Source organism: Anser anser (genome assembly GCF_964211835.1).
Source record: "Anser anser genome assembly, chromosome: 12".
Classification (NCBI taxonomy): Eukaryota; Metazoa; Chordata; class Aves; order Anseriformes; family Anatidae; genus Anser; species Anser anser.
Window position 1 is genome coordinate 21220653 of NC_139733.1, and position 16478 is coordinate 21237130.

General features: G+C 35.6%; 1 protein-coding gene across 5 annotated transcripts in view; it reads left to right on the top strand.

The window, feature by feature from the left end:
• Window positions 1–16478, top strand: part of CNTN6 (contactin 6) — a 143443-nt gene that overhangs the window by 43751 nt on the left and 83214 nt on the right. For 4 of the 5 annotated variants that reach the window (XM_083795181.1, XM_083795180.1, XM_083795173.1 and 1 more), the window contains exon 3: window positions 11180–11306. In XM_083795181.1, coding sequence (XP_083651307.1) covers window positions 11180–11306 — 127 coding nt within the window. Of the gene's footprint in view, window positions 1–11179; window positions 11307–16478 lie in introns of those variants that run through there. The other variant, XM_083795183.1, reaches the window with a different exon arrangement.

Here is a 16478-nt window from a genome sequence, read left to right on the forward strand (position 1 = left end):
AAAGTTTACAATGTTTCTTGCTTCTGCTAAATTTTAGGATGCCGTTACTGAAATGGCTTTAACTTCATTTGTGTTTGCTCAGAGAAAGATCATCATGAACATATTAAATAGTCACAAAAGATGATGGCTTCAAATAGTGTCTTTTGGCTGATCTATAATCATTTGCTTTGGCAATTTTATTCAAGAACATTAGCACTGATCGCTTATGCTGTGTTCCTAATTATTTCTGAAATATTGTGCTGTTGTTCATGCTGAAATGCATAACGAGCAAAGCAGTAGGTTAGTTTGAAATGCAATGTTCTAACTGGTTTTTAATCAATGAGTGATAATGATAGCTTGTGTTTTGACTTTTACTGTTTAATTGCCAGTAATAAAGCAGAACTTTGTTGATGATATTTAACAGAGTTCAGTTTCATTTATCTCCATTTATTCTATTTATTGTAAAAGTGCCTGAGAGCTTTCAGTACTCGACACAATAACAAAATATACAGTGCAAATTATTTTTAGATTGTCCAATATTTTCCACAATAGAAGGTTATGATACCCTTTTGTGGGCAACTATTACACTTCACTGTTTTCAGCAGGTGTTCAAAATCCAGTGCAGGTTTGTTCCATGAAATGCCAACAAGATTTTTTCTGAGGTACAGACTTTTTACACCACTATTTACCTTCTGCTGCTTATGGTACTTAGTTTTTGTTTTGTTTTGTTTTGCAGAATGCTAAACCAATAATAATTAAATAAAAATTTTCTAAGGGTGAGCCAGATCCGCAAGTACACAAGAAAGTACGTATAATCAAAACAGTCATACAGGCTCAAATCAAAAGTGCATCCAACCTATCGCATGGCAGCCAGAGAAAAGTAGACACCTAAAGAAGAGTGAAAGAGCAGGGCTGATATATAGCTGGAATACCATATTGCATACTCCTCTACTTTTACACTACACACAAAGCCCAAAGCAGAGCAGAAATAGAATGTTTTTTTCTGTTCAGAATAGTGGACAGAAAGCAAAATCCCCTCAGAGCGGAGAAGTGTTCATGGAAATATGAAGGGCTAGGAAGTAAAGCAAGGAGATATTTCTGCTTGACCCCTGAGTTTCTTGACTGGCTAATAATCAATTTTGCAATAGACGGTACCTGATATTTGGCCAGGAAAGAGCATTTTTAAAGTTTAATTTTAAGTTCCAAATTTAGTTTCAATCTGCTAAAGGAGTGTCAATACTGTGACAACAAGCATATGAAAATCAGTCAGTCAACCCAATATATATGAAAATAATACTGTTTGATTAATCTAGTTTAAATCAGGATCGTCCTTCAGTTTAAAAAAGTTATAAATATCTCTTGCATTCCTCTTAATCTTGTCTGGCCTGACATTATCTTAATTGCTTAAGATGATTTTTTCCCAGGATTTTATTCCCAAATTATCAATCATCTGTGAACAAGAAGGGAGTGGCAGTGTGGGATTTCATTATCAAATCTTCCTATATCCCAAAGATTTTTGCCATGGTGGTAATTTGGTCTACAAAAATAAATTCTCTCAACATGACTTTCTTTTATTATCTTCATGATCTCTATTATTTTTAAGTATTATTCTGGAAGATAAACCTTTCTATCTACATGCAAAATCATTTCTGATGTCAAGTTATTACAGCTAGTTTCTGCTTTATTCATGCCTGTTATTTAAGCCTTAGTGGGAAAAGCTAACATCTATGAAGCAGCCATTTCATTCCAGTTATTCAAAGTAAATAAGCAAAATTTAAATAGCATGTACACACAGCTTAAACATCCACCTGCAATTTAAGACCCCTATAATGGTGATTGTATCAAGGTTTCTACAAGGTCTGGGACTCATAATAATGAAGAAAAAAAAAAAAAAAAACTACTTCACATTACAACATGTTTCCTATTGAACATAAATGGGAATTACAAAGCGTGCCCTCTGGAAACAAAAGAGGAATCGTTGTTTGCTTTAGTACATTCAAACTATTTGCAAACTAGCCCTTTTTATCATTTCTTTTTCATTGCAATAAGGCTGGATTTTTGCTACTGAGTTTTGCCTGAAAATAATGCAGCTGTCATTGATATCCAATAGCTATTGTACATAGTTTTTGAGCACCAAAATATTTAGTAAACCAATTATCATTTACTATACATTATACAGCCAATATGAATAGAAGAGCGGAAAGATGTTCTTAACAGATCTCTTCCCACTTTCCTTACAGTGTAGATTTGTGTGTGTGAGGATTTTCTTGTAAGGATGTATATGTACTATACATCTATATATGCAAATAAATATGAATAAATACATGTTACGTAGTACAGTCTTAGAAGACTAAGAACAAATGGGAATTCTGTTGCTTGTATTCTGTTCATTAGGGGTTGATCCAATGCTCACTGAAGTTTATGAAAGGCTTTCACTGACTTGAAAACACTTTGGCTCATAAGTTGACTCTCTAAATAGGAAAAAGAAGAAACTTGATGAGGCATGAAAATATATCTACTGCCAGCTATAAAAATGTTAGCCAAACTTAACACCCATCAAAATGCTGAATATTTTCTATACTGAAATTACAGTCTTGCTGGGAAAAAAAAAAAAAAAAAAATGTCCTTACAAATTCAATTGTACTTGATTTGTATTTTTCCAACAGATTACCCAAGTTTTCTGCCATCAAGTGGGAAGAGGGGTGCCACAAAAGATTTGTGTAAATGTCCTTGGAGGTTTAAAGGCTCGGTTGCCCCAGAAATTTCAGGCTAGCCAAGAATGTGGAGGGGGCAGCAAGCAGGGTAATAAAGCATTTCATCCTAAGTCCATGAAGCCACTCATACAGTTTATCCTAACATAGAAAAAAAGAGAAAAGAGATACAGGGCTATTCCTTCCCTGAGGCTTCCTCAGGATTTAGAGGAAGAAGGTGGTGGAACAATTCCTTTTTGTCTCTATCTGTCTTCAGAGTCACTGGATGGGAGCGTACGGATGCAAGGCAAGGTGCTTAATGAAAAGACAGAAATGAGTCTGAAATAGAGCTTAAAGGTTGGAAGAATTTTTCACAAAGTTTTTTTTTTTTTTTTTTTTTAATTTTCCTTTCCCCGTTTTAAGTATAACAACTCTGTAGCTTGCCAAGTTGTTATGTACTCTTCCAAGTTACTACTTCACTCTGTCCCTGTTTCTACTGTGCAACTATTAGAAGTTGCAAATGGTGTTTTGGAGTCATCACATGAAAAAACAGAGCTGACCAACACCAGCAGTGGTAAAAATTATCTGAGCTTGATTAATCACCGTCCTCTTAAGAGAGTAAAGCACAGTTACATTTTACACACACAGACACACAAAAAGTTACAGAAGAACAAAGTGCTGGATTTATTTAACTGGCAGGATATTAAATGATATAGCTGTTATCTTTTCCTGTATTGTAAATTATTGAATTAAGCCTTCAGTCAGTTTGGCAACAGTGCCAAATGAATATTACAGCAGTACAATGCAGCAAACAGTATCTGTCATCAAATCTAGGCCTCACTTATAACTGAAATTACAGTGAACAAAATGCTTGTGCAGTAGATTGGAAAAGGTTCATTATTATTTATTCATTTTGCCTAGTAACACAAAAACTAATGAAATTTCATTGAGAAGAGTGCACGTCAAGATTACTATGCATCATAAAGACACATCCCTCTAACTTCACTGTGGATATTTGTCTCTGTAATTAGATGTCTGTTCCACAATAGTTCTGAATCTGAAGGACATGGCCAAGTTCGTGACATAAAACAAATCACCTGCACAAATGAAAAGGCTTCCTTTATCTTGTCTATATCTTGCACAATAGCACAAAAGCCTTCAGAAAATCTTTCCATAAAGACCATGAAGTCATGCACAGTTAGCGATTCTAACATTGTTACTTACACATTTTTTAAAAAATAAAATATCACATTATTAATATAGTTCACACATTGGTGTATTTATAGTCCCTATACCTATTCAAGGCATGGTAGTTTTACACATAACTTCACAATGAATTGTTTGTAAATCTGTGTTGATCTTTAGCCAAAAGTGGAAATTAGTGAAGCTCCATTGAATGCTATCCAGTGTGCACAGCTTATGAGCAATTTTCTGACACCGCAGCTTGAACTTTGGGACTGGAGTCCCTCGGGAATATTTTGATTTTGTACTGAATGAAATTAATATCATATAAATCCAAGGTTAGAGTTTGATTGTAATATTCAGTATGATATTATGAGAGACATCAAATTTTGGCATTCAGAGATCTATCATTAATTATTTTGAAATTAGAATGTGTGTATCTGCTAGACCAAAACACAGATGTATAGTAAATTCACTGATACCCAATTATATTCACAGAAAGTTAGCTTAAAGAGTTGGAGCAATACTTGATAATATAACAGAATTATAAAAAAACGTTTGAAGCAACAGATTGTGATGAAAACTATTATCAATATGTATATTTAATTGGAAAAGGCTCATAATTCAAGAATATGGTCATTTTTGTGTAATAGCTATTACATGTGAAATATTACACCTCATTTTACATATAAGGCTTAGGCAATCTTGACATCTGGGTATAGTAGTAACTAATGCCATATTTTATGTATTTATTCTTTGTTTTTACACCGAATTACCTCAGGAAAATGCACAGTGTATAACCTGAGTAGCCTCTGATCACCCTACCTACAACACCATACAGACTTTAAATATAAAGAAATATTTTTGAATATTTGAATAGTTTTTCAAAGAATAAAGTTGGGAGGGTACAGAATTGTTCTTCTTGAAGATATTTAACTTTTCTCTGCCATTCGCCAGGGCTGCGTGTCTCATTTCACCTGGTTACACTCACTATTTTTTGAATGTACCACCAGCCTACTGAGGCTGTATCCCAGATGAAAGGGATGCCTTGCACTGTTGACTGTCATTTTATAGACAGCTTCGTATATAACATCTGGGCTTAAGCACCAAGCTTCAATTCATTACCAAGAGTTTTTCAGACTTCAGTAGGGCCAGGACTTCACCCCGTGTGCCACCCCGACGCCTACCTCTCTCACCACATCAGAGACAGCTAAGTGTCTGTCTGGTTTGGGTGTCTGATGACAGAGACAATGTAGAATTTCACCACTACTCCCAATTTGACTTTTTCAATAGAAGCTGAAACTTGAAAGGAGCCCAGTGCCTCCAGAGCTCTGTACATCAGTGTCTGAAGGGAGAAAACACATGAAAGTTGAAGGCCCTTTGGGAAAATCCTACAGGTTTTAGGTTGCTTCTGCCTGCTCAGACCTATAACATCTCTTCTAATCTCCCTTTCTCTTTATAAGTCTCCTGGTTCACTCTCTGATTAAGAACTGAATGAGAGGGTGAGGAGGGATGCCTGCCTCCCGTTGCTGATAATACTGACAGGCTCTTTTCCTTTTTCATGGACCTTTTCTCTTTCTCACTTCTTTTCCCATCTTCTCTTTCACTGTTAATATCTTATTCATCGCACTGACGTGTGTTACTCTAAGTTCATACTTTCCTGCTAGCAAACAGCATTGCAGCCATTACCTCTCATTCTGTACCAGTCATGCTCCTTAAAGTCCTTGAGCTAGCTGGTCCAGGCTTTGGGTGAGGAAAATAATCGTTCCATTCAGCTTCTGTCAAGATTTAATCAAAAGCCCCAGTGTTATTTGCAGAGAAAGACTCAATCACATTTAAAAATCTGTGGGCTCTATAAATTCCCCCCTCTTCAAATTAAAATTTACTGGTGTCTTAAGTTGTGAAGAAAACTAGACAGATTTTGAAGTCATTCGGTTTTTTTCATATTTTTTTCTACTTATGCTGTCACTACAAGGAGGAAGTCTCTAACTCACCTGCCCCATCCTTTTTGCTAGAACTGACAGGTGTTTTACTATGAAGCTGATTTAAAAGAGGCCTCTTAATCAGGTGTCAGCTTTGGCCCATAAAGTCATATTAATGTTTTGGATCAGATATGAGGCTCTATCTAAGGCACATTAAGAAAGATTCATTAGAAACTCACTACCCCTGGAATTTACAGCCTTCCTGGAACTTAATAGCCTGGATAAATTTATCCTTATCTGGTTTGCTTATGTGAATTATAGCAGTTTTGCATTTAGAATCTTTTTAGAGTGCAGGTTTTATCATTATTCTCATCTCTTTTTTCTTATGAAAGAACACACTAATATGCTAGATATATATCTGCCTAGGCAGCAGCAAACCCCTTTGTGCCTATTGCAGGACTCCAAGTGAGGAAAGAACAGCCCTGGTCTATCACTTTCTTGGGATTCTTCTGGCTGTCTCTTCTACAGCACTCAGAACAAAGGACTCCTAATCTCTGATTAGCTCCACAGAGCATCATGGCAACTGAAATCACAGGAATTGAAAATGCTGCACACTTTGGAGATCTAAGACCAACAGAACTGGACATTTCTGGTCCTTAAACAATAAACACTCTTGAGTTTGTCTACTTGGAGCTGATTCAAACAGAAAAAAAAAAGTCCAACAAAAAAGTCCAACATGGTGGTTTTCTATTATTTATTTTACAAATGCAGCACAATGTCTTCTGGGACACTTTCAGTTTCACGAAGCAAAAGCTGTCCAATATTACTGGTCAGTTCTGGACAAGAGTAATTGTCCACTTCAATGGTTTGCAACACTGGTCAACCAAGTTATTTATATGTATCCTATAGGGTGGGACACTGCCTGCCTGAGCTGCACTCTGGCTGTATTGCCTGGTATTTCCAGTTGAGAAAATGCATCATAAGAAACTAATTGTGAAGCCAGTCAGTGTCATACAGCAGGAAAGAACAGTGAATATGATTTGGGTAAAATTAAGTTGATTAAGTGTGGGTTCTGGAAGTGTATTGCATTCTCCATGTCTGTGTGAGACAGTGCATAAGCACTTTAATATTTATTGTGACTGTCCCAAAATTCTTTGATTACATTTGATGTAACTATCATAGCCCAGTATAACTAACCACTGCCCATAAAGCAACGAGAGGAAAGCACTATGATATCCTCTGTTGATACATAATTATGAAAAAATAGGCTTCCTCCTCTTCTGCTGGCTATGTTAATCCCCACATTGGCCAAAGACAATATCACATAATGAATAAAGGAATGTTGTTTCATTTTCATAGTTTAGATTTGAATTCAGACTGGCATAATTATGGTCTTTATGGAGATCAAACTGATTGGATATCATAAAGAAATACATTTTGTAATAAGAGTTTATATTTGCCTTCAAGCACCATGCTGAGGACACAAACACAAGTTTTATGTATGGAAATGATACATTTAATCAAATATTCATATTCCAATTGATTTTTTTAATATATGAATTATTTAATTCTTAACAAAAGCAAAGAGTACTAAGATGTATTTGTCATACATATCTCTGGATAAATCATTGTGACTTGTTGTGAATCTGGAGAATGAGGGAGAAATATATGGCCTTTCTCTACACCAAATGCAAAAGGATGCATCAGGAAATTAGAAATGACCAGTCTGACCTTTCGTATAAATAAGAGATGGACTCACAGTATACCATTGGCTGTAAAAGTGCATATCATTTCTCACAAACATCACAAACATGATGGTATTCTCTGTTGCAGATCAGGCAGCAAGAAAAGGATATTAAAGTAAAAACAAAATGATAGCATGACGCCCCCTTTACTAAAAGTCATGGACAATATCTTTGTGAGAGTGGCTGCAACATTTCTACCATAGAGGAGCTGTTAGGATACATGTAAACACCTATGTCCTTATTAGAACTCATAATGGGAATTTAATTCCAGATTTATCAAAATATTTACACTTTTATCAGCTAAAATAGGGATTTTCATATATACCAGGTAACTCATCACAGTTAATTTCAGTCCCACATAGCTAGATCAATTTTGAAAATGGAACAAAGATCCCAAAGTCATTTCATTGCTTTATAAAAGCTTTTCACTGGTTGTTGTGGGAATGTAACGAGAACAGGCTAAGAAAATTAACCCAGAAGGGAAGAAAACTCATACGAAAGAAAAGTCAAAGGATCATTTGTAGAAACAGCAAAAAAAGATCTCTCAAAATTTTTCAAGAGAGTAAAAAAAAACAGAAAAAGAAATCTGTAACAATGTCCAGCCACCATCTCTGAGAGTAGCTCTGCCTCACACCTCATGGTTTGCTGAACAAATTGTCTTCTTCCCAGCTCCACACAATTATACTTCCATGAGAAGTATAAGAAATTCTGGTTTGCTTTACAACCATTTCTTTGTAAAATCATGAAATAGAAGAAAAATAATTTGGGGTCTGGAGTCAGTTCTGGGAGATGTCTCATCTTTCTGATGAAATTGTTGGCACTATAAGATATGAGCTATTTATTTTTCCTACAGCATCTTGCCCTATGACTAAAGACCCGTGGCAGAACAAGAATATAAAGAATAAAACAATTATAAATTTAAACTCTAGATCGAGCTAAGGGCTGAAATGCATGCTAATCTTTAGGTATTTCAGTAAACCCACCAAAAGCAAACAGTTAAGGCAATATCAAGACTTGAATATAGTTGAGTTACAGCTTCTTTTATTGGGTTTCCTTCATATTCTCTGAGATTTTCACCTGTCTGCAGTAGTTATGGATAAGTCAAGAAATATTTGGAGCCTACTTTAAGTCTGCATATAGCCTGCAAAGTTCAGCAGAATGAAAAAGTTATGGAAATTGATACTTTTTATGTGATTTACTGTATTTTATGCTCTGTTATGTCACTTATAACATCACATATAATATTCAACCAGGTTTAATATTGTACCTTCAAGCCACTAGCTCATCTCAGCTGTTTTACTAGCCTGACTTTATATCCTAAACCGAAAGGATGTATTTTCGTTTTCTGGTATGTCCACGCTATTTCTGTAACACAAGATATTCTTAAAATGAGATGTGTCTATCCAAACAGCTATTGTGGTATAAAACAAATCAATCTTTTTGGACTGCTACTTTGAATTTTACTCCAATTCTCTTGAAGACTATTTCTCACAGTTATAGCTCATGAAATCACACAACTGGGCTGACTTTCTGAGTTTCTGAAGGATACGCAGTGTGAGCTGGGTAACAGACACGTAGGAGTAGGCATCTCCATTAAGATACACACAAAACATTACGGTTATAAGGTGCCATCTTTAAAAAGGCTTCTGGTCAAAAAAGCCTAAGTATAAAAAAAAATTTATTTGATCATCTATATCTAAAGTTCTACCAGATGTTCTTTGCTTTAGATCCAGCAAAGTAGAAAAGTTTGACTACATTCATCAGTAGAAAACAATTTTACTCATAGAAAGATGGGGTTCCGATTTTTTCAGGTTTAGCTGAAAATATTTCAGAAATGAAATGGATATTTAAAAAAAATATATATATATTTAAAAAAATATAAAATATTATATTCTTATGACTTCAGATGAGTCAAATTATTCATGCAGTTCCAAGAAAAACATCAGAAAAACATCAAATGTCACAAAAAGATGGGAGCAGACAACAGTGCTGACCTGGCTTTTTTTCAAATTTAGAAGAGGTAGATTGAAGTGGCTGAAAAGTACAAAAGCACATGAATATGTATACAGCTGACAGCCGATACAAAGGATCTGAGTTTTGAAGTGCATTGTGTGCAGTCACTTATGGCCCTGAAGAAGGCACTTGGGTCGGTGTGGTGCCAGTGGCTGGAGCTGACCTGGCTGGGGTGAAGCCGGGGGAACTGCCTGGGGGGCACAAGCTGAGTTAATGCATCAGGATGGCTGATTCTCTTTAGGGATGCAGGAAGACACTCTGCTGGTGTCAGCTGAACAAGACCTATTTGCAGCAGCTGAGAAAATCCTCTAGGAGTTACAGAGCTATAGAGCAAGAAGGTTGTACTTGGCAATCCATGCCTGAAATGAAGACAGAAGGTGGGGTGAAATAGTGACCCTCAGGAAGTGTGTTGTACCTTCCTTCTCTCATTACAGATGAGCAGATAAAATAGGTGAATAAAACCAGACACAATTACTGCCAACATTTATGTTGCTTCTAGAACACAACTGTACAGCTACTAATTTTTGGGTTCATGTCTCTTCTTCCCAGCTACCTGCGTCACTCTACTGGAAACTTTCTGGATCTCTTGAATTTGTGCACAATATGTGAGAAATGCAGTATGGTCCAGTTGCTAAGCTTTATAGAAAGCTCTGAGAGCATTTATTTGTTCTGTCACTACTATTCCGTGACAAATCATTTCATCTCCATGAAAGTTTTTCTGCAAGAACCTCTGAGACTGAGGAAAGAAATGGGTCTTGCCCCAGCCCACATGCCTGTTGTGCCCTTGTGTTTTCAAGCTCTAATTAGACTCTGTGCATCACCAGGGAGAATATGCTCTAGTGAAAATACGTGATGAATTTTCAACCTTTATTTTATGCTACCACTCTTTAAATAGAGAATATATATATATGTAAACCTGAAACCAAGCCAGCCAAAGTGTACAAGAACAATATTAAACCAAAGGAGGTGAAAGGCCAAAGAAGAAGGAAATGATCAATTTCCTTAGCTTGTGATGTGACCTTCTGGACCCACCACCAGAAAGAGAGGCCAACTGGCAAAGGAAAGGAAAGCCTAGGACCAGAAGGCTGCCACAACGTGCCTCCTGGTCTAGAAGCTATTTACTGGTCAGCAGGAGGTGCTCACTGTCCCTCATGCTATTTGCTCTCAGAGGCCATAGGGAAATATCTACATTGCCAGACTTTTAAAAGACAAACAGTCTGTCTTTCAATGGGTGACATGAGGATGACACATCCACTTCACCAGGTGACCAGGGAGGTACAAACTCCAAAAACACAAAGCCATGACACTGTCCTTTTCTGCTTCCAGTCACAGTCTAAACCACAAGTATGAGGTAGACGGGGGAGATTTAATAGATGGCCATATAATTTCCGTACGAGACATGCAAAGAAGCTAGTCTTCACTGTCACTTGCTTAATAAATCACCAACACCTGGGATATGTGATTTTATTATCATTCGGGTTTGAAATATTTCCTACTTAATAGCAGAATGTCTGGAGGTGGACTCTGTGCTGAATATACAAGCAGACCTTAACTTCTGACCAAAAGAAAAAGACACTAAAGGACACTTCTACATGTAAGGACATGCTAAAGAGGCCTAATATCTTAAATTATTATTTTTCTTTTTCAGGGGAAGAAACTCTACATGGTCCTATTTTTATCCAAGAGCCACATGATATCACTTATTCCATGGGCTCAGCAAATCCAGAAATCCTACTGAACTGTACAGCTAAAGGATATCCACTCCCTTACTACAGGTAAAGTCAACTTTGGAAAAGTCCCATCTGGCTGTAAATCTTCTAACAGTTTTATCTGGTCATAGAAGGTCATGTGTACCTCAGTGTGTGGCAAGTGCTCATGGCAAGAGTGACAGTAGCTAGAAAGCGTGGTTCCACTTCTAGGCTTTGGGGCTGGGTTTGTTTCTTTTCTTCATTGATTCCCCACATCAAGAAACATACAGCCAGCAGCCCAGGGGAAAAACTCTTGTCTCTAGTGTTTTGAAGTTACTGAAATGGGAGTACAGTACTTATTAGGACCCCAAATTTGTTACTTCCAGGAGAGAGAGAGAATCTTTTGACGGCCTGCAGGCCAGATGTAATAGGTGATGTAATGAGAAGAAGATGCTGCAGCTGAGGTTGCATATAGTACTGGTCACTTGCACATAAAACTGAAATAAGTTCACATTCATTGTTTTTATTTCAAAAATAAAATCTCTCCCTATACATTAAATTACATAGATATGACATCACAGCATTTGAAGCCTGCTTGTCAGAAATCTGAGAAGAGGAAGAAATAGTGAAAATTTAAAAACGACATGAGCATAGAGAATTTGAGGAATGAAGGAAAAATATTTTTGCTAGTCTATAGTTAAGAAAATTGACACAGTAGAAGAAAGCACACCACTGAAAATTGTCCCCATAGCATTTTAAAACCTACAAAATTACTTCTGAATCCACAGAACAGCTGTGAAAAATGGAAAAATGGAGATGCTGTGCATCTGTATTTGCTAAAACTTTCTGTACATCTATAAATGCTAGGAAAGCAAAAGAGCAACATCCTTGCCCATTTCTAATTCTAAGATTTCATGTATATATTTATAGTGTTTATCTAAAGAAACAGCAAGGCACAACTCTGATAACTAGCTTACAACACTCTGCAGGCTCACTTAATAAAACCTCAGTACACAGGAATGTTTACTTATTGAATAACTATGGAGTCATCTTTTAACATGCAGCTTGTTGCGCCAAGGATTTGGAAACCTGAGTCTAATAAGAGGAAAAGCTGTATATCTAGGAAAAAAAAAAAAAAAAAAGACAGTGCTTTCTTCAAAAAAGAAAGGTCTGGGAAAAGGAAAGTGAAAAACAAGAAGTCGTTCATGCAAGATATGAAAAAAAAAAAGAGAGAAAAAAAAAGAAAAAAAAAGTGTCCTACCAAATACTTAGACAGCATTTCTTCAGTAGTTTTTAATTGCTCACACAATTCCTTTGTACAGTACCACTGCTAATTATGAACTTGGCTTTTGTGCTTCATGTATTAATATTTTTCCAAATATTCTGCCAGTAGAGAAATGCTTTATCTTCTTTTCACAACATAACTTCTATTTATATGAGTAGAAATCTTCACACAGATCCCATCCCATTCATTCTTACAGTTTTCAACATGAACATCCATGGTTTCATGTCATCCATCTGTTTCATATCCAGTTATGAATAGCTTCCTCAATGACCTGTAAAAGTTATTAATTCATGTATTCCACCCATGGACTCCACACATTCACAAAGAGTAGTAACAGCAGATTTCATTAGGCATGAGAGCTATGAAATCTCCTCCCATCAGGCATCCAATATTCCTATCTTCCCTTCCACTGTCTTATGCTTTCTTACTGTCCATTAACTAGATTCACTTTTTCTTTGCTCTATAAGGACATTTTGCAACACCTCAGTTACTCTAGTAAGACCAGATCAACATCTGGGGATGTATCCTGAACCATCTAGGTTAATTAGAAGTTATCATACCATCACTGCTGCTGTTACAAGTTGGGAGTTTTTCACCATCACTTTAAAGGAACAGGAAGCCTTCAGCATATTTCTTTGATTTCAGTAGTCAGTTTTATCAGATAAGAATTGAGCCCATATATTTAAAGTTCCAACAATTTTAGATAAATCAAGCGCAGTATGAAATTTTAATAATATCCTTTGCTGAGTGATAGAAAGGAACTGCAAGGATTATAGTAAGGCATTTCTTTGATTCATAACTACAGAACTGCTACAATAGGAATAAGGTTATACCCAAGCTAATTTGCTATTTAGCACCTTTTTGCATAAATAAATATGCTGATTAGAACCTTTAATTTAAAGAAAAATGCTTAGCATTTCCTGAATAATCTTATTTTTTATGTACTGAATTACATTCTTCTTAAAGACTCATAAAAGATAGTAGTGACCTTTTGCAACTTGATTTCAAAATCCTGTGCATCTGGAAAGAACAATACAAGAATTGTATAGGATTGAAACAGGCATAATGATGAAGTGACAAAAAATGAGAGACACTGATTTCCTCTGCTGGAAGTAACAGAGAACATAGATCTGATTACAATTGGAACAAAAATAGAGAAATATCTCTAAAATCTGTGCATATGTTGGGAAATCTAGATAAATATCCTGTTAAATACCATCATAATAATCTACTTTCTCATCTTCTGTACAGTCAAATTTTTTTGTAATATCAGGTACATCATTTCTACTCTTTCACTGTCTGACAGTGGTGGTAAATACAACTTTTCAAATTATATTTATAAGTAATAAATTTTATTTTTCTTCCTAAATGCTATTCATGAGCATATCACTGTTCCACATTTTCTTTCCATTAAGTCATTCCAAGTCATTCAGTTTCATAGTTTAATACAGCTAGCCTTCCTCCACAATGAAGAAAAAAAAAAAAAAAGGCACCTGGAGCTTGTCAAGCAAGTGTTTTCTGCAGTATTTTGACATTTCTTATTCAGTCCCATTCAGTCTCAGGTGTTAGTTCTAATTCATCGCATTTTTTCTGAACTTAAGTTCAGTGTTCTGAGTAATCATGTAAGCTAATATTTTCATGCAAGTTTGAAATCAATGTTTTAGTTTTTTTTCCCCTCAAACTCTACAGAGAGCAGTCAATTGCACAAATGAAGAAATCCAGGGACGGCATAAGTGTTATTCATTATAGAACAACATTTTAATATTTCAGCATAACTTAGAAAGATGCAGTAAAATAAGATAAAGAGATATATATTTAATCCAAAACAAAGTACCACTCAACATAACTGTAACAGTCAAATAAAAGTGAAGGGAACAGAGGCACAAAATCTACAATAATTGCTAATGTCATAAAATATGTTTATAAAAATTGTATACAATTTTAGAGTCATTCCCCATAATTCCAAAAATACTTTTATCTTATTCATACCCTTGAAAAAACAGTGATAATCCTTCTATACCAAGTACACCAAGAATGGTATACTTGTTCACTAAAATGCTGCCCCTTGACTCATTGCAGATTCTGCTTCAAAAATGAAGTGTAACTAAAAATCTCTCCAAACTCTGTTGTCTTGTTCAGAGTCAATAGTTTTTAAACTTTCTATTATCTTCCAGGCTTCTATGCAAATAGTAAAAAAAAAATAAAAAAATAAAAAAAAATCAACTGTGTCTCAGAAGACTTGGCAGGACACATTCTTTTAGAACATAAATAACTTAAGAAACATGGAACACTTAATGAAATCTTAAAAAAAAATGTATTTTTTATAACAGCACCCTGAGAAGATAATTCATAGAATCATGTGTGCATATATCCATGCTATACATGTCTTTTTATTTTATTTCTATATGATTTTATGCAAACTAAGATTGGGTACAGTCAATTTATTTTTACATTTATGACTTATTTTTTCATATTGGTTCTCTAAGATACACAATTGAAAAATACACACAAAATCCAGTTAGTAATGAGTTATGTGGAATTAGGGGTAAGTGTGGGAATAAATAAGAGGTGCCGAATACCTTTATGACTCTTGGGGAAGATGCTGCTGAAGTTTCAGGATAGGCAAAGGACAAGGTAGTTGGAGCAGGGTGGAGGAGAAGGAGAAGGAGTTTGCAACCTTACCCAAAGCTCATTCAAGTACATTGAGGAGAAGTACAGCTAATTCTAAAATTCAGTTATGGTGGAATTCTGTAAGAAAACAGGGCAGTGTAAGTGAGACAGTCAGTCTGGAGATTGGTCCTACCTCACTTCACATGTGCCTTTCAAAGTCAAGACTCTCGAGATCCTCATACTCCAGGGATCTTGGTCATTGCTTGCTTATTGTAGAAACTCTCTTTATTTGGAAAAATGAAGGAAAACAACAAGCAGAGTCTTTTAAGCCCATGTAGAGGGATTTTCCTTTATTAAGTTCTATTCTTGATGATCCTTCTTAATTTCCAAAAACCCCTGCTGTGCTTGCCTCTCCCTTATTTGTACCAGTGAGAATTCTACTTGAAATGATCAGGTTGGAAATTATCACTCCATTGTTCTTAAGGAGAGAATGAGCTATGCCTCCCAAGTGTCAATCAGCCTTAGGTAAATATTTCTTCTTTTAAGTAGAGCTCCACTAAGCATTAAAATAATAATCTGAAGGATCTGAATTAACAATCCCCATAGAGATTACTCTATCAATGGGGGATTTCCGCCTCAATAAAAATCTGATTTAGATATCAGTTTTTATTGATCTGCTCAAAACAACCATGCAGAATGATCAGAAGAAATTTATGGGGTGGTTCAAACCAATCAAACATTGCTCATTTTATCTTGTTTGTTTTGTTTTGATGAAAGAAAATTTTCTTCCTTCCAGTGGCTTACATTTTCTGGGATATTGTGAGAAAGGAAAAACTCCTCTCCTCTGTATCATACAAAAAGTAGTTCAAAATTAGGGAAGGAAACAAGTAAGAACTTCCATCTATGATGACTTTGATACAAAACCATGACACAGCCATGCATGCTTTGTCATACTTCCAGAATTTTACATGTAGAGCTGGCGAAAGCACTTCTCTTTCAGCAGGAAATTTTATTAGTCCTAAATGTATCTTCATTTAAAGGCAAGCAAAACAGATTAATGAAATATTGCATTTGAATATTTGCATGTTGTCTCAGCGAAATCTTTTACTAATTCCTTAATTTCTTCAACATGCCTACTTTTTTTTTTTTTAATATACTAAAACTGATGCACCTTGACATTTCATTTCCAAAACAATCACATCTTCTGAAATAAAAAGCTTCCTTTTTCTAAAGAGTTCCTATAGAACATTACTCTTTTCCAGATTCATTAATCATAGAAATGGGACTCACTTAATTATAGCTACTTGGCCATTCCATAGCATTGTACAGTACCCTTACAGATGTGATTACAAATTTCCTGGTTA